This window comes from Pelophylax lessonae, assembly GCF_965119305.1.
Source record: "Pelophylax lessonae genome assembly, chromosome: 5".
Taxonomy (NCBI): domain Eukaryota; kingdom Metazoa; phylum Chordata; class Amphibia; order Anura; family Ranidae; genus Pelophylax; species Pelophylax lessonae.
The window spans coordinates 171,009,951-171,034,221 of NC_138772.1; the positions used below are offsets into that span (position 1 = coordinate 171,009,951).

Consider the following 24,271-nt stretch of genomic DNA (forward strand, 5'->3'; position numbering starts at 1 on the left):
TTCTCTTTCAGGTCACTTTCAGATTATTCACACAAGGTGGCTATTATTGGACTTATTATAAACTGGAATGGCACCTCTCTATTATAAACTGGAATGGCACCTCTCTAAATGTCTAATATAGAATTGGGCACAATAGTTACAGTAACCTTCATTTTCCTGTCTTGTTCGAAGATGTACACATAGGCCAAATTTGTCTGCAGAGAAAAAATTTTTTTTAACAGAAATTTGTTAAACATTTCCCATTCGGTAGAAGGAATATTTCAGCAGCCATGCTTAATGGAACAAACATAGTGAATGCTGCCTACATCCCGGTTTACCACTTTTTCTTGTTTTATAATATCAGATGCCTCAATAATGTGGAGAGACTAGAAAACAACTCTTTTTATTTTTTACGCATAGGATGACCTGCTCAAGTCTCTCCGGAACTGCCTGACTCCCAATCGATGAGTGACCCGATTTACAGAAACGCTTGGACCGTCCACACTGTCTGCAGCATCTGTTGATGGGATCTCCTTTCAGTGCTTCTCATGAACGTTGATCATGGGTTGCCCAATATTGTTTTTTATGGGGGCCGATACCAATTTTTCAGCTGCCTTTCAGGCCGATTGCCGATATTCCGTACATCACTGTCACTTGCCACCCATATGCCGCTTGTCACTTGCCACTGTCTCCTGCCACCCATATGCCGCTTGTCACTTGCCACTGTCTCCTGCCACCCAGATGCAGCATGTCACTTGCCACCCATATGCCGCTTGTCACTTGCCACTGTCTCCTGCCACCCATATGCCGCTTGTCACTTGCCACTGTCTACTGCCACCCAGATGCAGCTTGCCACTGTCTCCTGCCACCCAGATGCAGCATGTCAATTGCCACTATCTCCTGCCACCCAGAACAGCATGTCACTTGCCACTGTCTCCTGCCACCCATATGCAGCTTGTCACTTGCCACTGTCTCCTGCCACCCAGATGCAGCAAGTCACTTGCCACTGTCTCCTGCCACCCAGAACAGCATGTCACTTGCCACTGTCTCCTGCCACCCATAGGCAGCTTGTCACTTGCCACTGTCTCCTGCCACCCAGATGCAGCATGTCACTTGCCACTGTCTCCTACCACCCAGATGCAGCATGTCACTACTTATACTGCTTTTTCTGGCAGCCTCTCCCCAGTGGCGTGCGAGCAGGCAAGCTTCCACATGTGGGCAGGTGGTGAGAGATGACATAACTATCCCTCTGCTCGCCCGCAGCTGCAGCTCTGTTAAGAGCTGCCTTTGTGGCATTGCTGTACGGGGGGGGAACAGCAGTGATGCGAGGTAGGCAGTGAGAAATGTCCTCTCTCTGCTGCCCACTGCATTGCTGACAGAGATTGGCAGAGACTGCAGCGAACGTCGCGCAAGGATTGGGGAGGAGGTCTGACCAATATCGGTAAGTTTGACCGATACAGGTTATTTGAAAAATGTGAATATACACCGCTCCGGTAATCAGTCGACCCCTAGTTGCCACAGGAAGGGAAATTCCGATGATTGTAGATAAACTTTATTTATACAAGTAGAAGTCTTTTAGGCAGTCTGTATTCATTTTTTACTATAAATATTCTTGTGCAATATTTGTATTATTTAACAAAAAAATTGTTTTTGATGCTATGTTTTTTTTAGTCCCCAATAAAGAGAGGAAAAACCCCCTATAAATCAACTTATTGGATACCTAGCATTAGACCATGCATACAATGGTATTGCTAAGCGAAGTCTGAAAATTTTAGGTTCTGGCCTCTTATGCTGATCCTTTTAGCTCTGATACTTACCGACCCCAAATATGCATGCAGCAATTGAAATCCGAACTCCCGATCTACTGTCAGTGGCAGTTTGGATGTCCGAGGGTTAGTATTTTACAGTTTGATAAAGGAAGGCTAGCCACACATACAATTCTCTTGTACAATTTTCCTTCAGATTTACCAAAACCATATAATGAGGTCACACCTAAACACTTTCAATCTGAATGCAATCAGGCAGGCCCTTGCACACTACATAAATCTAAAGGAAATTGATCAAGAAAATTTGTATAATGCATGGCCAGCATAACATTTAGGCCCCTTTTACACATGCTATCCGTTTGTCCATTTTTCACCCATTTTGTTGACGGATGAAAAACGGACATCAATGCATCTCTATGGAAAAAGGGATGTAAATGGATTATCCTCTGTTTACATCCACACATGCTACACATGCTCAGTTGCTCTTTCTTTTTTGGCAATGCCAAATTTGTAGAGGCTGATCTGCTGACAGTCTTATTTAAAGCGGAGTTCCACCCAAAAGTGGAACTTCCGCCCATTTGCTTCCTCCCCCCCCCCCTCCGGTGCCGCATTTGGCACCTTTCGGGGGGAGGGGGTAACGGGAGATGGCGCCGCGGCTCTGTCCCTTTGGAAGTTTGGCCCCCCTCCTCCTTCCCCCACCGCCGAGCCAATCCGAATGCGCAGCGCTCTTTACACATGTGCATTAGGGACCCGCCCGTGAAGCGCAAGGCTTCACTGCCGGGTTCCTTCACCGCCAATGGTGGCGGCAGCACCCGACAGCCGATGGAAACATCGGCTGCGGTGCTGACATCGCTGGACTCCAGGACAGGTAAGTGTCCTAATATTAAAAGTCAGCAGCTACAGTATGTGTAGCTGCTGACTTCTAATTTTTTGAGAGGGAGAGGGGAGGCTGGAACACCTCTTTAAAGCAGAATGAGAACCTCCAGTCCTATTCTTTACAGCCAAGGAAGCTCCTTCTCTTTGATCTGTAACTGCCATTGTGCTGCACGTGATCAGTTATGACACCAGCCATTTGATGGTTTGACAGTTTGGTTGAGGAAACAAGCAAATGTGACAGTTCATAATTCTGGCATTCCAGGAATGTAACTTTTTAAACTGTTATATCAATGGGTTTAGTTCCACTTTATGATTTACTGCTATTCACGGGCTTCAGTAAAATGGCGGCCTCCAGCATTGTTCCGGTTTCATCTTGCAATTTACAGCATATGCTAATTTTGGTAGCATAATTATTAATGTGGAATGTATGTACTTTGCTAAAGAAAAAATTATTTTTTATCAAGTTGTTATGGGTAAAGTTCCACCTTAAAGTGGTTCTAAAGTTGGGAGGCTTTTATCCTAATGTATTCTATGATAAAATACCTTTTGTGTGCAGCAGCCCCCTAATACTTACCTGAGCCCCATCTCGAGCCAGCGATGTTGAACGAGAGTCTCGCCTGGCCAGGACTCTCTCTCTTTAGTAGGTAAATAAAAGTCAGTGAGCCAATGAGGAGAGAGAGAAGGGGTGGGGCTGAGTCACGACTCAATGTCTGAATGGACACAGAGCAGTGGCTTGGCTTGGGTGCCCCCATAGGAAGCTGCTTGCTGTGGGGGCACTCGGTAGGAGGGAGGGGCCAGGAGCACTGGCAAGAAGAGAATCTGGGCTGCTCTGTGCAAAAGCTCTGTGCAAAACCACTGCACAGAGCAGAGAAGTATAACGTTTGTTTTTTTTTTAACAAAAAAAATACTTTAATATCACTTTAACTATTTAACTACTGACCGTTTCCCAATATGCAAACTTCTGGTAATTCTTTTTTAAATCTTTAGCAGCCATAGCATTAGATTCTTAAAGTAGTAAGAACAAGAACTACATAAATTTGTCAGACAAGTTCAAACTCAGAACAAAAATGTTTCAATGCTTTCCTGAATAAGTTTATTTTAAAGGGCCATAATGCCAGAATAGTTTTGTTAAAGCAGAACTAAACCCCCCTATCCATTTCAGCCAAGAAAACGTCCATCTTGGCCTTTGTTTGATCTGAACCTGCCATGGTGCTGCACATATGATCAGTTATGACATCAGCCATTTGATGGTTTCACAGTTTAAGAATACAAACAAATGTGACCGCATTCGCAGCATGCCATGAATGCAACTGTTGGCTGCCCTCCAATGGTTTACTGTGGGGATTGGTGCTCATCCTTCTGTTACAAGGCTGACAGGAGTAGTGACAGCAGTAGTGATCGACCAATTCCGATAGTTTGGTCATCGCATATCGGTATTGGCCGATATTTTCGTACATTAAATTTTTTTTTTAAAAGGTACTCTTGTGGAGAGATCTGGGGGTCTAAAAGACCCCAAACCCCCTCCTCTGCACTTAAAAAGCATTCCAAACGCCAAGTTTGGCTGTTTTGAATGCGGTCATTTTTTTTAATCTGGCGCAGAGTACCCAGTAGTGATGTCATGACATCACTTCCGGGTTTTTACATGGAGACCCGATCAGAGCCTAATGTGGCTTTGATCGGGTCTTCTCTTCCATGCAGGATGGTTGCCCTGGTCTCCCGGTGGGACAGGAGACCCAGGCGAGCTGCGGGAGGGGGCGTCCCCTCCCGCTTCTTGTAATGACAGCCGAGCGGCTTCTCGGCCGCATCGGTTGTCATTACAAGACAGCCGACCGTCGGCTATGGATGCCGGTACTGGGGTGATGCCTCTAGCTGCAGGCATCACTCTGATACATGCACTTAACCGAAATATCGGCAATATTGGTAACCTCAGGGGCCGATTCTGATATATCTGGAAAAGTGCATATCGACCCTCGATATATCGGCTTTGCCGAAAACCAGTCGATCCCTAGACAGCAGCACTGATTTTGACAAGCGAGCGACTGCTTGGCATAGGATCCCCTAAGCTTATACATCGTGAACAGTGGGGGTGGGGGCACAGTTTGGCATCTTTGCCCTGTGCACTGGATGCCTTGTCCCGGCACTGGACAAACCTACTCATTTCTTACCTGGCACTTCCATAGTACTAGGTTAGTAACTTTAAGTTATGAACACTCCTCACACCACTATTATCTATCCATCATCATTGCATGTAATGAGTCTGTACAGTTCATTATTTCTGGAAACCTGCTTTTTCTGGGTTAGTGTTGCCTTTGTCCTGTCCTTGACTTACATTTTTTCCTAAGTCTCTAATACTATACACATTCACAGTGTGACTTAGATTGTATGTGGCTGCCAATATTTTAACCGCATTGTTCAATAAATGCAGCTCTGTATGCCCTACTGAGTTTCATAATCCGAATAAAACCGTAGCACTATAGCTGTAAAGCTTTTCAGTCCCATTATGATTCTAATATTGCATAAAAGTTGGCATAGAACGCCTACATCATTCTGAGAACTTTCAGTCCCTGTCTGGCTGTTTTTTTGGGCAGCCCTTCATCCTGTATGTCTGCCAGACACATCCTGAGGGAGGCAGAGGAATTCCCCGTTCATTCAGAGAGATGATGAAGAATTTAGGTTGGCATATTCTGGAGCTTGCCCGACCAGATTCCTGGCTTCCAAAAAACCCCAATGACTGGATCAGAGTGTTCAGTTCTAATTTCTCATTTGTTTTTCATGCTAGCAGTTTTGTTGCAGGTGTTTGTGTGTGTATATATAATATAATATTGCGTGCATTTGTATTCAGCCCCCCCCCCCCCCTTACTCCTGATACCCCTAACTATAAAATCTAGGGGAACCAATTGTTTTCAGAAGTCTTCTAATTAGTAAATAAAGTCCACCTGTGTGTAATTTAATCTCAGTATAATAATGTTGTTCTGTGAAGCCCTCAGAGGTTTGTTAGAGAACCTTAGGGAACAAACAGTATCGTGAAGGCCAAGGAACACACCAGACAGGTCAGGGATAAAGATCTGGAGAAGTTTAAAGCAGGATTGGGTTATAAAAAAAAAAATATCCCAAGCTTTGAACATCTCACGGAGCACTTTTCAATCCATCATCCGAAAATGGAAAGAGTATGACACAACTGCAAACCTACCAAGACATGGCTGTTCTCCTAAACTGACAGGCCAGGCAAGGAGAGCAATTATTAGAGAATCAGCCAAGAGGCCCATTGTAACTCTGGAGAAGCTGCAGAGCTCCACAACTCAGGTGGAAGAATCTGTCCTCAGGACAACGATTAGTCATGCACTCTACAAATCTGGCCTTTTTGGAAAAGTGCCAAGAAGACAGCCATTGTTAAAAGAAAGCCATGTGGGGGACACGGCAAACATGTGGAAGAAGATTCTCTGGTCAGATGAGACAAAAATGTAACTTTTTGGCCTAAAAGAAAAATGCTATGTGTGGTGGGAAACCAACACTGCACATACCCTAAACACCACCCCCACCGTGAAACATGGTGGTGGCAGCATCATGTTGTTGAGATGCTTTTCTTCAGCAAGGACAGGGAAGCTGGTCAGAGTTGATGGGAAGATGGATGGAGCCAAATACAGGGCAATCTTAGAAGGAAACCTGTTAGAGTCTACAAAAGACTTGAGAATGGGGCAGAGGTTCACCTTCCAGCAGGACAACAACCCTAAGCATACAGCCAGAGCTACAATTAAATGGTTTAGATCAAAGCATATTCATGTTAGAATGGCCCAGTCAAAGTCCAGACCTAAATCCAATTGGGAATCTGTGGCAAGACTTGAAATTTGCTGTGTACATATGCTCTCTATCCAGTCTGACAGAGCTTGAGCTATTTTGCGCAGAATAGACAAAAATTCCACTCTCTAGACGTACAAAGCTGGTAGAGACATACCCAAAAAGATTTACAGCTGTAATTGCAGTGAAAGGTGATTTTACAAAGTATTGACATGGGGGCTGAATACAAATTCACGCCACACTTTTCACATATTTATTTGTAATCATTTTCCTTCTATTTTGCAGTTTTGTGCCACTTTGTGTTGGTCTATCACATAAAATCCCAACCAAATACATTTTACCTTTTTGGTTTTAACATGACGAAATGTTGAAAATTTCAAGGGGGATAAATACTTTTTCAAGGCTGTGTATGTGTGTATGTGCGTGTGTGTGTGTGTGTGTGTGTGTATATGTATATATATATATATGTGTGTATGTGTATATGCGTATGTTATGTCCCCCTTTGCAGGATGATCACCACATCTGTTGGTGTACTTTACACAGGTTTCCCTTTTTAATAATAATTTATTTTTCTTTATACAGGATTTAAGTGCCCAGTCTGTTCAAAGTTCATTCCCACGGACGAAATGGACTTACATCTTGTGATGTGCTTAACAAAGCCAAGAATAACGTACAATGGTAAGTGTTACTATTTCCTAAATGTTCTAAAGCTGACTGCATCCAGGCTCTGACATCCATCCATAACTGCAGCTAACAGCTGTGTGGGTGGCTTCATGCGATCAGTGGCACCCACTGCCAGTTATTCGCATGCCCCAGTCATTCCAGTTGAAAGAATCCGCTGATTCTTGCCTTTGGAATTCAGGGGCCACATGTAAATCGCTGTGTGAATGTGGCATGTAAGCAAGCTTTTAAAACAGACCTAGAGTACGTCTTGTGTAGCTCAGATATTTAGTTAAAACATTTTCTGCTAGTTGTCATTAAACCCAGAGTCGCTGTCCTTGACAAGAGAAGGAAACTTTGTCTTAGTAATTTTTGTTTCCTTTTTCTCTGCCTGACATTGCAAGCTGACATTTAATGAAGAATATGTAAACCCAACATTTCATATCCCTGATATGTGCCTACTGTACCATGTACTTGTATGAAAAAGTGTCCAGTTCTTTCTATTGTTTCCTTTGTGAGAAATACCTGATGTTCCTGCCAGTCTCTCTGCTTTCCTAATCAAAATTGACCACACTAGGCATGTGAGGGCATATGGTGACCGGTTTTCTGGCTGTACTGGGAAGTCCTGTTCTCATCCAGTAATTAGACTTGTGCTGACATCCTCCCCTCCCACGAAACAGCAGTACACTGATCTTCCCAGTGAATGGCTGTTTCTCCTCTCTGAGCTCCTTATGCAGCTGAGAGCAAAGATTGTAAAAAAAAGTTTATTTTATTTTATTTTTTTTAAATATATATATATATATATATATATATATATATATATATATATATAATACACACAAATGTTTTGCCTCTCATTTCTATTGTAAACTAAATGTTGTGTTGGTTTTTTTTTTTTATTTATTAATTTTTTTACAAGGTAAGGTTCACATACAGTTAGGCTGAACTCCAGACATAAACAATTTTTGCATATTTTCACCACATTCACAATGACTGCGGCTTTGATATCCTGCTACTTCAGCAATATTTTAAAGCGGCCGGTCAGTACTATTTTCATGTGCAAATGCAACAAATGTATAACCGCGCTAATATAATCAATTAAACCAAGCTGCAGCTTAGCGCCGGTTTACACTACCGCGACGCTACTTCGGGTGGCGACCTCGGAGCGGCCGCCACGGAATTCATAACATTGAAGTCTATGGCGGTCGCCTCCTGGTCGCCCCAAAGAAGCTCCGGACCCTTTTTCTAGGTCAGGGCAACTTGTGTCGCTCCTATTAGAACGGGTCCGTAGCTTCCCTATGGGAGGCGACCTGTGAGGCGACCAGGTCGCCTCACAGGTCGCCCTAGTGTGAACCCGGCACTTAAAGTGAGATAACACCAAACAAGTACAGGGAGAAAGAAAGCTGCGCTAACGTGACAAAAGTACAAATAAATGTGACTCAAATAATAGGAACCAACATGTGTAATGATGAACAAATTGGTACTAACCTATAAAATGTTTATACATTTATCAACCTCACCTTTTCACCACTATTTTTTGGGACTTTACCATCACTATTACTTGGGACTTTATTACAATATATATGTTGGTTAGTGCCAATTTGTTCACATTCATTTGTACATTATTACACATGTTGGTTCTTATTATTTGAGTCACATTTATTTGTACTTTTGTCACATTAGCGCAGCTTTCTTTCTCCCTATTTTCATGTGCAGCCTGCTGACATCGGTGCGGCATGAAATCACCAGAAATAATGCGGGAACGTTTTTCAAATCAGTGCAAGTCGGAGTCGCACCAATTTGAACAGTACCATAGGCACAAATAGAGTGCGACTTGTCATTTGATTTTAAACTGTCAAGTCACATGATAAGTCGCACTGGTGTGTACAGGGACTTTCAAATTAAAAATAAACACCAATGCATTGTACCACATCTTTGGATGTCGTAGCATTCAATACATTTGCTTTCATTCAGCACGCACTCCCCTGTTGACACACAGTTTGAGATCTCCATTTCTGACTGTAGTACACTGATCACAGTGGGTCGCTTGCTGTACCCAAGCTTCCCTTTAGAAAAAGCCTTGTGATTGGAGGAGAGGAGATTGTAATGTTCATCAACACCTCTTCCAATTACAGAACACCTTGCATTCTTTGAAAAGATTGGGAAAAGAGTGGGAAATAGGGTACACTGATTACAATGGGTTGTTCACTGTATCCCAATTGGAGCTGGAAATCTTGGCGCCAGCAGGAGAGTGCGGGTTGATTGAAAAGCAAAAGATTTGATCAATGCTACAGCAACCTAGGATGGGGCACATTCATTAGTGGTAATTTAATTTTACTATGCAAATGTATACTTTAGGAACTGAAGCAAAAGTATGAATGTTGTCTATGGCAATGAACCATTGCTCAGCTTTCATTTTCTAACCCACTGTGGAAAAAAGTCAAGTTGAGTATTGGTGGCTTTGGAAAGCATTTATCCTTACTCCAGTTAATTTAATCTACAAATGTCTGTCCACTGAAAAGTGATATTTTAATTCTAGGTAGAGCCTGGTTAACTGAGATCGCCCCCCAGGTTTATTTTATGTGTTGGATAAAACAGCATCTACCAAATACTAAAATGATAATTTCTCTGTTTCATATTGCGCACTGCACTGGAACAATGCTCTGGTTTACTAACATTTTAAAAATGTAGGGAAGTGACACTCAGTTAAAACTTGGTAAATAAAAACTTTTGCAATTATCCTTCCTTCATTTTTATCTTTTTATATTAATCTAGAATGCTAAATATACAAAATGGCATGGCAAGTATCAAGGAGTTCTGTCCCTGAAGATCATGAATTTCTTTATTTTCTGTTAGACAATGCGATATTAGTGAGATTTTAGGCCAGGGGTTCTCAACCTGTGGCCTGTGGGCCACATGTTGCCCTCGGAGCCCTCTGATGTGGCCCTCCACCCCAAACTGAATGCCTGCGTTTTGAATGCACTTTCACAAACTGCACCACACCCGCAAGAGATCATAGAAGTCTGTGACAAAGCGCAGCTAACCTGCAGGTATACTGCGCTGCACCCGTAGAGCAGGTAAACCGCAGTGCATCAGTGTGAAAGCAGCCTTAGAGGGCTCAGGACAGTAAGGGCTCATTTACATTTGTAGTTTTGGGGGGCAATAAAACCCCGTAGTTGACACATGTTTTTACCCCCCCCCCCCCCCCCCAAGCAAGTGTAGCACCAGGGGTAGTCACAGTGACAGTCCCCTTTACCCTATGCTCCAGGTGGGCCCTGTGGCCTCCCTTTCACATTCTATTTTACACTTGGACAGGAAAGGCGGCAGCATATACAGGAACAGATCTACCTTTTTACTGCAACTGCTGAAAGCCGGCTTCTCCTCCTCCCTCCCTCCCTCCCTCCAACATTCAGCAGCTGCTGGGGGAAAATGTTCATGATGCTATTCAAAATAAAACATTTGAAGCTCTGAACCATTTCATTTTGATTGTGGCCCACAAACAGTTACCACATTACTTAGGTGGCCCTCGCTCTTCAAAAGGTTGAGCACCCTGTGTTATGTGGTAGGAGTAGAAAAGCAACAATATTTACAACCTGACCCCCCCCCCCCCCAAAAAAAAAGGTGCCAAATGTGGCAGTGGACGGGAAGAGGAGGTGGGTGGAGCTCTGCTTTAAGTCTATGGGCCTGGAAATGTAAAAGAGCGTTCGTTCACAACCACCAAGTCCATTCAGGTCTGAGAAAAAAAAAATTGTAAACGCTCTGCATCCTTTTCTGTTTTTCTGGACCTAAATGTGACAGATCAAAGGTAGTTTGATAAACTGTAATGAGACGCAAGTCAATTATTGTCTTATCATCCATAAATCACCAACATCCGTTCAGAAAGCTCTGATCATTTTGGGCTCATTTACACCAGATGTGTTGGGTTGCACTAAGACCTAAGACGACCCGGTCATCTTTGCCCAACAAGGTCTCAATGCAAAAACAAGGCAAACGTCCTTGTTCTCTATCATTCAAACCACTGTGCTCCGGTGGTGTGCTGAAAAAAGTACGGCTTTCAGTCCTTTTTTCAGCGCAGCATGGTGTGATGCAGTCCACTGCATTGCACTGTGCTGTGGCCAAAAGAACTTCATAAAAAGTTACTTTGTTACCTTCTATTAAGTTCTAACAAAAAAAAAAAAAAAAAGGTTACGCTGCAATGCCCTTTTTACAGCATATCGGTACCGCTGCCTTCACAGTGCACACCAGTAGCCGTGCAGTAGTTCACGCTGCTAGTGTGAACCAGTCCTTACTTGTAGATGTAATTCAAATCACCTATTCATTGACATTTTATCAAAGAATATCTAAAATCAAAAATGTAATTTCTCTTTCGTTCATCGATCTGCCCTGGGACCCCCACCAGACTCCAGGTCCAGACAGGGGGGAAAGGCGGTGGAGGAAGCACACTTCACTGAGGGATTTAAGGATGGGAGGAGGGAACCTGCAGGCAGGTTCAATCGCCCCAGGAGGTTACCCGCGTCCACCCCAAAAAAATGCCAAAAGGGGAGAGGGGGGACTGTACTTACCCTTCCATGGTGCTGGTAATGCTCCAGACAGAATCCTCTCCACTGAAGTAGGGGAGCTGTCGGCCAAGGGACCGCTGCGACTGAGACCCAAGCCCGATCGTATGCGACCTTGCTAGACGTTTAACGCGCGGGCCAGCCTCTGTCCATGAGGCTATGCCGCGGCCAACCTAGCGCTTAGCTGCTGTCTGCACGTGCTCGCTGGCCAGACTTGGATGACCATTGGATCTAGATTATGCAGCCCATTGCTCAGCCTGGCAGTTGATTGAATATCTTCCGAGAGATGAAACAAAAAAGATGTAAGGAAGGAGAAAAAAACAAATTGCTAGAACCAGAGATCCCACCCGGGGATGGTTATATATCAAGGGGAGTTATATATCAAGCAGAGGACAGCTCATGGGCATAGCCAGGTGTTTTTTGTTCTGCCTAGTCGTACTCCTGGAGGCGGCAATATAACCCAGTAGTTATGATTTATGGAGCGCTGTGTCGGTTGAACTCAGAGAAATGGGATTTTACCGTAAGTACAAAAATCCCATTATTTTGAAGCCTAATGGTCCTTAGATGTAGTGGCTGTATTAAAGAATAAGTCCACCCTAACACTAAAATCCCTGAATCTATAGATCTCCAATCCCTGAATCTATAGATCTCCACAATCTAACACCAACCTATCTAGTCCTGTAAAGAAGAAACCAGTATACTTATCTTTTTTTAAGTTGATCAACCCGATACTATGCTGAGCTGTCAGCCGTGGCTTTGCTGTGGAGGCGGGTGCAGAGGAGGCAGTCGACAATGAAAGGAAGTCCCATAGTTAGCCCCATAGTAAGTCTATGGGTGACGTCACATCCCATTAATTTCACAGCCATTGTCGGCTGTGTCCTCTGCAGAGCTTCGGCCACTTGAGACTGGGTCGGATCGGCTTCAAAAAAGGTATGTATATAGATTTCTTCTTTACAGGGCTAGATAGGTTAGTGTTAGATCATGGAGATCTATAGATGCAGGGATTTTAGTTTTAGGGTGGACTTATCCTTTAATTTTCCAGCTTTTATTTTCACCTGGGGATTCTACCATTAACACACTTCCTGTCCAGAGCGGATGGTGAAGTAGGGGGCTTCCAATGTCAGTGCTGATCAAACTGTGGGAGGGAGCACGGAGCACATGCACATGGTTGGATAGAGAGGTAAGATACAATGATGGAGCATTTTGTGTATACGGCAACCTTGTGATCCGGGGGGAGGGGGGCAAAGATCCAGAGCATTGTGTGTAGAAGGCATGTAAAATTCGTGTTTGTGGTCCCCAGGATTCAAAATTGTGAGTTTAGTGGGCCGTGAGGTCCGAAAAGGTTGGTGACCAATGGGCTAGAGCAGTGTTTCTCAACTCCGGTACTCAGGGCACACTAACAGGCCAGATTTTAAGTATTATCTTGGGGAGATGCAGACTAGAATACTGCAATCACTGAGCAGCAAATAAAAAAAATAATAATATAGCATATACAATTGCAACACTTGACATATTGTAATTGAATGTTCTTAAAAATTACCCTTCCTTTTTACTCTGCAGCACTGTCATTTTCTGTAAAATGCAATGCAATATGGCTATCTGGAGATGTTCTATACACAGATGTTGTATAAAATGCCCCCCAGATGTGTAATTTCTATATCATTTCTTACTTGTGTGATTGGCTCACTGATTTTCCTCGAAGTCTGCAAAAGAGATCTGTCAGATTTTTGTCATCCCTGCAACAAAAATGCATTTTTTGGTGAGATACTTCCAAAGAGAAATCACGTCTAAAGGAACGCAGACCAGTGGTGTCACGGGGGGGTGGGGGGGGGGAGAAGGGGCCATGGCCCCCCAACATTATGCTGTGCCCCACCATGTGCCCCCCCCAACAGGATTCTGACCACCTCCTGCTCTCGGATGGCGGGTCAGTAAGCCGCCATCACCGAGCAACACTGTGAAGAAAGCAGCCGGGTCGGCACTAGAGGAAGCAGAGCGGATATATAGCTTCCTGTATAGCGCCGACTCCTGTCACTGGCGGAGTGATACCAAATGCATTTTTACAGGAGCGATACAGGAAGCATCGGCTCTGTTCTCTACTGCAGCCGCATGCTTCCTGTCACACTGATGCTGGGGGATGGTGGGTTGGGAACCAGCCAGTAGTACCTAACAGTACCAACCAGCAGTACCAGCTCTGGAGGACAGCCACCAGCCATACCCGCTTTGGGACAGCAGCAGCCAGCGATACCTGCAGGGATCCTGAGGAAGAAGTGAAGATTGGGGTCAGTTGAGGTGCAGGTAAACTGCAGTGCATCCGTGTGAAAGCAGCCTTAGGCCCCTTTCACACGATCGGGCCGATTGGGTCCACCTGTCTGTTTTCCAGGTAGACCCAATCAGACCCTCCATTCACCTCTATAGAGCGGCAGATGTAGACGGACCGTTTACACCTGCCTATCTCCAATCCGATCCACTTTAAAAAAAAAAAACAGAAGGGGTTCTGTCCCCTTCTGTCTGGGCGGATCAGAGGGCCCAGAGAGTAAAGCGGGCTGTGTCCGTGTCTGCTCTGCATATGCTGCATGCTCCCCTCATTGTGATTCGTGACTGGTTACCAAATCCCTAAAGTGACCCTCACTCCTCAAAAGGTTGGGCACCCTTGCTGTAGGGGCATGAGTCCCAGATGGAGAGGTGCACTATAGCAGCCTTCCTCTTAGTTTTGCCTCGGTGTGTGGTAGAGGGAAGGAGTCCCAGGTGGAGAGGTGCGCTGTACTGTAGGGTCAGAAGACCCGCAGGGAAATCCTAAAAATCTGCCATGAAATTGATAAGAGTTAAGACCACCGCCACTGTTGAGGCTGGCCTTAACACTTTCATCACTGTGGTTGGCAGGTCTCCCTGATCTTCCCTACCTCCTCTGCGCTTAGAGCATGGCATCAATACTAGGCTTTATTACTGCGTATACTGGCATCAATACTAGAAGTTATTACTGTGTAAACTGGCAGCAATACAAGGGGTTATTACTGCATAAACTGGTACCAGTACTAGGGGTTATTACTGCATAAACTGGCATCAATACTAGGCTTTATTATCCGTAAACTGGCACCAATTCTAGGGGTTATTACTGTGTAAACTGGTACCAATACTAGGGGTTATTATTGCTTTAATTGGCACCAATGCTAGGCTTTATTACTGTGTAAACTGGTACCAGTACTAGGGGTTATTACTGCATAAACTGACACCAGTACTAGGGGTTATTACTGCGTAAACTGGCATCAATACTAGGGGCTATTACTGCATAAACTGGCACCAATACTAGGGGCTATTACTGCAGAAACTGGCACCAATACTAGGGGTTGATACTGCGTAAACTATCACCATTACTAGGGGTTATTGATAGTGCAAATGAGAAACAGCGCAAAAATGGTGTAACCAACCTCATGGGATGGTCAATGTATCAAATGATTAGGTAATAATTCAAAAATTAAATAAACATAAGTATTCAAAATATCCTCTAGTGGTGTGATTCAAACTCCCAATAGTGTGAATAATCAATTCCAATGTATCAAAATATGTTGACCAATAGGTCCAGAATATTAATAATAATAATAGTCCCAAAAAAATTTTGTGCAGCAAGTAGCCAGTGAAAGTTCTATGAGGAAACAGCCAAATAAAGTGCTCAAGTGCTGGAAAACAAACACATGCCGCAGTAGTGCGATGCTATAGTGGATGATTCCTCTCCCCAAAAGTGATTCCACTTACCGGACAGCGTGGACCCCCAGACCTTATGGTGTAAGGGTCTCACAGGCAGGGTCCGGTATGTAATCCGGGCAATGATCCTTTAAACCGGGATGGTGGCCAGTATGGATCCCCTAAGCTCTCTCAGCAGGTATTAGCCATATAGAAGGGAAGAAAGGAATTCCAATAGCGTGATACTGATATAACAGGTTTATTGGTAGAATAACAAAGAATAAAACTCACATTTGGTATAACAAACCAGGCGATACAGGATAATTGTTGGTAGATCCTATTAGGATGACGGTGCGCAGCGGGGCTTGGCTCCGGCGTGCGTTCCACCGCTACCGGAAGTGACGTTGCAAAGAGCGTGCCGACGCAATTTCCAGCTGCATGCTCTTTGCAACGTCACTTCCGGTAGCGGTGGAACGCACGCCGGAGCCAAGCCCCGCTGCGCACCGTCATCCTAATAGGATCTACCAACAATTCTCCTGTATCGCCTGGTTTGTTATGCCAAATGTGAGTTTTATTCTTTGTTATTCTACCAATAAACCTGTTATAGCAGTATCACGCTATTGGAATTTCTTTCTTCCCTTGTATATGGCTAATACCTGCTGAGAGAGCTTAGGGGATCCATACTGGCCACCATCCCGGTTTAAAGGATCATTGCCCGGATTACATACCGGACCCTGCCTGTGAGACCCTTACACCATAAGGTCTGGGGGTCCACGCTGTCCGGTAAGTGGAATCACTTTTGGGGAGAGGAATCATCCACTATAGCATCGCACCACTGCGGCATGTGTTTGTTTTCCAGCACTTGAGAACTTTATTTGGCTGTTTCTTCATAGAACTTTCACTGGCTACTTGCTGCACAAAATTTTTTTGGGACTATTATTATTATTAATATTCTGGACTATTGGTCAACATATTTTGATACATTGGAATTGATTATTCACACTATTGGGAGTTTGAATCACACCACTAGAGGATATTTTGAATACTTATGTTTATTTAATTTTTGAATTATTACCTAATCATTTGATACATTGACCATCCCATGAGGTTGGTTACACCATTTTTGCGCTGTTTCTCATTTGCACTATCATTCACTAAATCACTTTGATTTATGCACAGCAGCACTTTTGGTTATAATTTATTCAATACCATAGCGCTGCATTAATTCTCTTTGCACTAGGGGTTATTACTGCCGTGGCTCGAGGTTACCGCTTTTGGTACTGAAAATTAACTCCGAGCCACACTCGGGAACACCGCCAGGGAGGTTAAACAAGACCTTCTCTGACAATGGTGTGATGGGTAATAATGCAAGTTTATCATAATACTCTACTTACCTTTTGCTAATCAGTGATTCTGCACAGTAAGGGCTCTATCACACCAGTAGCTGTGCTAAACACACAGCTGCTAGTGTGCGCTGGTAGGAACAGTGCTGTTTACTTTTTTCTTTGTTAGAACTTTCTTACAATGTCACCTGTGACAAAAAGGTGATCAGTGCACACTATTACAACGCAGTGGAGTGAACTGAAGCAAATGATGTAAACAGTGTGCGTGGACAGTCTCTGTTTTAAGCTATCTTTGCCAGTTTTTTTTTTATTACGTTGTCTATACTTTGCATTACTCGAACGATATTAATCAATATAATATAACATTTCAAAAAAGCAACAGGTGTGATGGGGGGGTGGGAGAGTGGGGTAAGCTATCTTTGCCAGTATCAATGGCAAAAGATTCTCCATCCCATCCTATATTTATAAAGAATTGAGTGTTAGAAGTACCCTCGGACATGACATGACATGACATGACATGAGCTTAGTGTGATAAGTGCTACAGAAAAAGTGTTCCACGTTAATCATGATATATATATATATATGTATATATATATATTATACACATATCAGTGATATCTTCCAAATCATCCCACTGTGTACTCGGGGCTGTACCTGACATACTGTAGAATACACCATTTGGTACAGGACTTTACACCATTGAATACTGGGCTGTATGGTAATTCATCCATATAGAAATGATTCATATGGGACTCAGTGAGCAGGGAAAATTTTGACATCATTGTGAAAAAGACCAAACACTGAGGGGGAACTCTAAAGGGGCTGTACGGTGCTCAGTCTGAAAAGGCTTGTATGACAAAACAGACAAATTTAGGTTTTATTTGTGTAACTTTAAATTAATAAGTAGATGCGGTATGCAATCAGAAAATAATGTGGACATGTCTACCACGTTTCATTAATTACAGGTATGATAATCTGGGTACTGCTTACTCATGCTAGTATTTAACATATATGACATTGTTAGTATAATGAGTAATTTGCACACTAAGGATTGATCTAAAACTATATACAAGGCATTGCTGGTACCATTTTTGGGATGTAAGGATTTCTTTTTTATTTCTTATTTTAATGTTGGGGTAACCTTTTGTATAGGGGGAAGGTGAGATTTGGCCTTGGAGCAAACTCTGCAGCACTATCAGGGATGCATATAGTGGTAATCGGTAATTGTGTCAGCGCAACAGGCGGTCATTGACCTGACAAAGGAATGTAATGTCATACATAAACAAGTATGCATCTGCGGTACGCAGATTTTATATAAAAAATTATCATTCGGATTTGCTTGCTACTCCATAGCTGCCAATAGTCCAGATTTCCCCAGGACAGTCCCGTTTTTCAGACCCATGCCCTGGTCTGTCTGTGTCCCGGGGCTTTGTCCCAGTGTTCTCTGGGCGACCTGTCAGGTCACTGTGATAGCTGAAGTTTCCGGCTGTGAAAATATAGCCGCTGGCTCTCCCTCCGGCTTGATGACTTCCTTGTATACAGTGGAGAGGGGAGGGGCCTCTGACCGGAGCAGCTAAGCCTCTGCCCAGGTCGGAGGCCCCTCCCCTCTTCACTGTACACATGGAAGACCTGGACACCTGCTAGCCAGAGGGAGATCCCATGTGGGCACCACAGAGCTGCCGCCTGCCCCTCCCTCAATTCTAAGCTGACAGCCAGGTGAGTCTAGTCATCCTTATGGCAATGTACCAAGCAATTACTGCACTCGGGATAATCTGACTAATGCTGGCTTTTATAAACCGGAAAGAGATAAATACTTGTAAATTAATTATAAATAGATTACAAATTAATTTCAACTACTTTAGTATAAAATTTTTTTATTTGCTTTAATTGTAATAGGACGCCTTTAAAACTGATGCACATTTACTTTATGGTCGTACTTACTTACTTGAAATATTGCTAGATAGTTCTATAGACCACAAGAGGAAAAAAGAGGAGAAGAAGTTCCTGGCATAATTAAAATAGGGATGATCAAACTTTTAAATATTCACTCTGAGTGTGAAGACCTGTTAACACTAAATTTATTCTCACATACCTAAAAACCTAGCTATAAAAATTCCAGGCATTGGTATGTTATACATTGGCTAGACTTAGACCCTATAATCTGAAGATAAGTAGGCGGAGATTAATTATGCACAGTGGGGAGAGCTTCAGGGAAGTGGGTGTGGTACATTTTCAAGTAAGTAATTGATAGCTGTGCTGCAAAGTGTCCCTAGAAATTTTTTTCAAATGTTGGCAACTATGCTACTCCCCTAGGGCTGGACGATATGGCTGAAAACTGTATCACGATATCAGTGTTTCATATCGGTCGATATCGATAATTATTGATATTTTTTATTACCCATTTAAAATAAGGACCCTAGGGTGAGCATGCAGGGCGGCTGGCATGGTACAGGAGAATGCAGGGTGACTGGCATGGTGCAGGAGAATGCAGGGTACTGGCATGGTGCAGGAGAATGCAGGGTACTGGCATGGTGCAGGAGAATGCAGGGCACTGGCATGGTGCAGGAGAATGCAGGATACTGGCATGGTGCAGGAGAATGCAGGGTACTGGCATGGTGCAGGAGAATGCAGGGTACTGGCATGGTGCAGGAGAATGCATGGTACAGGAGAATGCAGGGTACTGGCATGGGACAGGAGAATGCAGGGTACTGGCATGGTACAAGAGGATCCGGGGTTGTGGGCATACTACAGGAGATGCAGTGCTGTGGGCATGGTACAGGTAGACCATGCCCGCAGCACTGCATCCCTTGTAGTGTGCCCGCAGCCCTGCATAATGGCAGGTAGTGAAGCTGTTTCACTTACCTGTTCCAGAGGCGCCTTCATTTTAAAAATGGCGCCGCCACGTCATTGCGCACGCGCCGCCACCGCTCGTGTAATTTCGGCTATTCCCGGACTCTCCCGAGCGACGGCGGCGCGTGCATACATGTCACCGCGCACGCGCCGCCGCCGCTCGGGAGAGGCCGTGAATAGCCGAAATTACACGAGCGGTGGCGCCGCGTGCGCAATGACGTGGCGGCGCCATTTTTAAAGCTTAAACCCGTCGGAGCGGACTTATTGTTCAAAGTCTTTTATTGCTATCGAAAATGTCACTATCGCGATACATATCGGTATCGTTTTATCGCCCAGCCCTATACTCCCCAAAACAAAAAAAAATTCCTAATACAGTTCATAATTTGCTTCCTTTTTTTTTTTTCCAACTAACCTCCTTTTTAGATAAAATTACCTGTTAATCCTTGGTCTTGGTGGCAACGATCTGCAGGCTCGTAGAGCCTCTGCAGTGTTGCCACTAAAGTGTGGATGCTCCCTTTCTTCTAATAGGAAAGCCTCGTCTACTCCCAGCTTACAGTGGAGAGTAATCCTCCTGTCTTCCCTTGTAAGCACAGCTCCAGGTAGGGGGGCTTGGTTAAGCCATTTGAGATTTTTTTTATGCTTTTTCCCCCAGACAATGCAGAGCATTGTGGAACTGTCAATCAAGCATCTGATCCACCTCAGGCCAAGGATTGGAATGTCCTGCTGTGACATCTGCAGAATGCATCACATCCAGCCACTTACTGTAACTCCATCTACCTATTGGAGAGTATGATCTCTATACAATAAATGCTCTCTGGGGAGTACAGGAAAGGGTGGTTTGCCAAGCAAAAGCACACAAGAGGAGTTGTAGGAGACAGGCCTTCCCATTGCCCTTAAATTGCAATTTTATTTTTTTTGGAGATAAGAGGACACAAAAGGGGACAGGTAAAAGGTAATTATTGCAAATCTGACTTATTTGCCTGGTTGTATTAAAGTAGTCTGTAAACTGTGCAAGACTGAAGTAAGGCTGGATTTCAGGTTTAATGAAAGCCTAAAGCGGAGTTCCGGGCACAGAAGTCATTTTTTGATGAACATACCCCCGGGACAGTCAGGGCTAGCACATTCCACAATGCCTAGCCTCTGATCTGTCCCGGTTCGCACTTACCTTTTAGAAGAAATACTTACTTAGAAAATTTCTTCCACAGCGTTTCCATCTCTCTTGTGGGCAGCTGAAGCCGGCGCGGTCCTCTTCTGCGTCTTCTTCCGCGTCTTCTTCCGCGTCTTCTTCTCCCAGAATGCGCCGCACCGGCCCCTCTCGTCACTGACGAGCGGGGCCGGTGCGGCGCATTGATTCCTGGGAGCGATGACGTTTAGCTCCCAGGAATCATCGCAGCGCAGGAAGTGACGGGGTGAGCCGCGGCTCCGAGGGAGGAAGCAGTCAGAGGTGAGTATTTACGATCTTCAATAAAAAGGTGAGTAAACAAAAAAAATAAAAATAACTATCCAATTCCTTTTCAGGTCAGGTCTACCTAGCGGAGGGGCACAAAAAAACAAAATCGTTTTTGTGCCCGGAACTCCGCTTTAAGGAAACCACCAATATTGGTGAGACAATTACCAGATGTTTGCCCACCAATTTACTTTAGAGGAGGGGTAGGCAACCTTTGAGAGGTGGAGATCTACCAAAAAAAAAAAAAGATCAAAATTCACTGGGGTGCTGCGCCCTCTTTCTTCTCTTTTTAAAAAATAAATAAATTTACCAGCAAGCACAAACTAAATAGTAAGGAAAACGTAGCCTAACTTAAAAGTGGACGGTGTCAGTGTGTAGACCCTGTCGGATGGGTAGTGGACAGTGTCAGTAGTTTGTTTTTGTTTGTTTTTTTAAATATTTTTTGCAGTTTTATTTTATTTTTTTACAATTTCTTTTTTTAACAGCCCTGTTGGGGGATTTGGTAAAATATCAAAGGTCTAAACAGAGAAAGAAGACCGAGGACTCTGTCCTCAATATCCATCTCTGCAGCCTCAGCTGCACAGAATGATCAAACAGGAAGAGCTCTGTACAGTCTCCCTGTTCATTCACAAACAGTTTACTCTGTTTCAGTTATGAATGAACACAGTGACTGATCAGTACTGATCACTCACTGTGTTCATTCAGAAAAGGAAGGGGCCAGTAAATTTACATATTTACCAGCCCTTTCCTCCACTCCATCCTGAAACGATCCCTGCAGCAACCAGCAGGAGGAGGGGGGAGCCATCAGCACTGCACGGGGGAAGGGGGAAGAGGACCAGGGGAACACACGGAGGGCCCAGGCAACAGAAGGAAAGAGAGCCTTGACAGGAGGGGCGGCATTTACCCCCCCCCCCCCACAGCAGCTGAAAGACAGCAGGAGGAAGATGAGGAAAGCCCTCTCTCAGCTGCTGCAGCGTGGGGACTACAGGGGATCGGTCCCAGTAAATACCGCCCCTCCTGTTCAGGTTCCGCTCCCTTCTGCTTGTCAGCAAGCACAGCATACTAAGTTGTTCCTTTCCTGCACCGCTCTGCATATGTAAGAGAAGCAGTCCAGGGGTTGGCAAGGAAGGGACGCGCTCTACCCATTACCTGCCCAAAATTAACCCATCATCCACGATTGACGGGTTGCTGACCCCCGCATTAAAAAATGGTTGTATTTGCAGACATGATAAACACTAAGTGTTTATGCTATTAACCAGCTCTGGCATTCAGTAAAAACAATAGTTGGCATTGCAACAGGACACATCACTATTTCCTTTTAGATTTGTCAGCCAGCAAGTGTGAATTGACATCATCTACTTAAAGCCTGGATCATGATACTGTCATATCATGACTATAAGAACCATTACTGGAATGTCGCAGATGAGGATTGGGCGAGGGGAATTGGGGACAGTTGGGAGCTACGTTTTTAGGTTATGAAAGATAGGGAAGTGCAGAGGTTAATAACGTTATGAACAAAAATGGATAATCTAAGCCGCTATATGTGAATGAAGCACTGAAAAAATCTTTGTCATTTAGGATATTATTGAGAAAGTAGAAGCAGTCACACATGTACATGTGTATGTTGTCATCATGTGGTCAGATTTACTATCCTAAGTGCATAATCCACGCAGATAATCAGGGTATCGGCCTGTTCAGTGGTTCTAAAGCCAGGACATTTTTTATTTTAATGCATTAAGGTAAAAAATTACCCAGTAGTTGTATCCCCCACCTCACTATATAATTACCTTTTACCTGATTCCTATCTCAATCCAGCAATGAGTCCGTCTGCTGCAGCCCGGGACTCAGATGCAGGAGCCATTGGCTCCTGCTGTGTCAATCATATCCTTTGAGGGCGGGGCCGAGCTGGTGTGTGTGTTTCAGGAGTAAGCCCACGTGTCAAACCCCCCCCCCCCCCCCCCCCCCGCAGTGCCTTGCTATGGGGGCACACACAAGAGGAAGAGTGGAGAGCGCTGGCCCGGGACACCAGAAGAGCAGGTTCAGGGCCACTCTGTGTAATACCACTGCACAGAGCAGTTAAGCATAACAGGTTTGTTATTTTAATTAAAAAAATGATGCTTTACAACCGCTTGAAAGCACAGGTAGATTATTGGCAAATTAGTTTTAAAATGATTATTGCCCTGTTTTCTAGGCTTTGTTGTCTTATAATTTTTCTTTTTTGTTATCTTGGACATTGCATAAACATACTGTGTTTTGTTAATGTTGGTAAGCCTGATGACCTTTAAATACCATAGATATATCTGGAGGCATCTTATGTGACATACACCTTGTACTTCCCTTCTCAGTCAGCTAACATTTTTTAGAATCTGCTTATTTCGTGCAATCACAATGTCTAAATGTCAGGGTAAGTTACAGTTGATAGAAACTGCTTAATGACAAGTCTGTTTTAGTTAAGGATAACCGCAGCCATGGTTTGCTTATGAAGATGAATATATGTTAACCTATCTAAAGGACATCTGATACTTTTATCTTTGAGGTTAGTAAAGGGATGTGTATTTTAGAATTTAAATGTGAACTATGGAGCCTAAAACTCCTACCTTTTGTATATCTAATCTCTCTGTCTATTAGACCAAACCCCTCCCTCAACAAAAAAGCTTGAAGGGAAACTCTAGTCACTACATTTTTAGTAGAGCAGGAAAATGAGGATTAGCACCTCTCTCTCTCTGCTAAACTATTGCCTATCATGCCCCCACTAATAGTCTCTCTCTTCTCTATCATGTGCCCACACCAGTAGCCTCACTCTGCTCCTCTATCATCTGCCCACATCAGTTGCCTCACTCTGCTCCTCTATCATGTACCCATACCAGTAGCCTCACTCTGCTCCTCTATCATGTACCCACACCAGTAGCCTCACTCTTCTCTATCATGTGCCCACACCAGCAGCCTCACTCTGCTCCTCTATCATGTACCCATACCAGTAGCCTCACTCTGCTCCTCTATCATGTACCACACCAGTAGCCTCACACTGCTCCTCTATCATGTACCCACACCAGTAGCCTCACTCTTCTCCTCTATCATGTGCCCTCACCAGCAGCCTCACTCTGCTCCTCTATCATGTGCCCACACCAGTAGCCTCACTCTGCTTCTCTATCATGTACCCATACCAGTAGCCTCACTCTGCTCCTCTATCATGTACCACACCAGTAGCCTCACTCTGCTCCTCTATCATGTGCCCACACCAGTAGCCTCACACTGCTCCTCTATCATGTACCACACCAGTAGCCTCACACTGCTCCTCTATCATGTACCCACACCAGTAGC

The 24,271-nt window shown here is 44.2% G+C and overlaps 1 protein-coding gene across 1 annotated transcript in view; it reads left to right on the forward strand.

The window, feature by feature from the left end:
• ZNRF2 (zinc and ring finger 2) overlaps positions 1 to 24,271 on the forward strand; it is a 169,703-nt gene that overhangs the window by 126,993 nt on the left and 18,439 nt on the right. Inside the window, exon 2 of the mRNA XM_082259113.1 lies at positions 6,999 to 7,094. Within this exon, the coding sequence (XP_082115239.1) occupies positions 6,999 to 7,094 (96 nt within the window). The remainder of the gene's footprint in view (positions 1 to 6,998; positions 7,095 to 24,271) is intronic.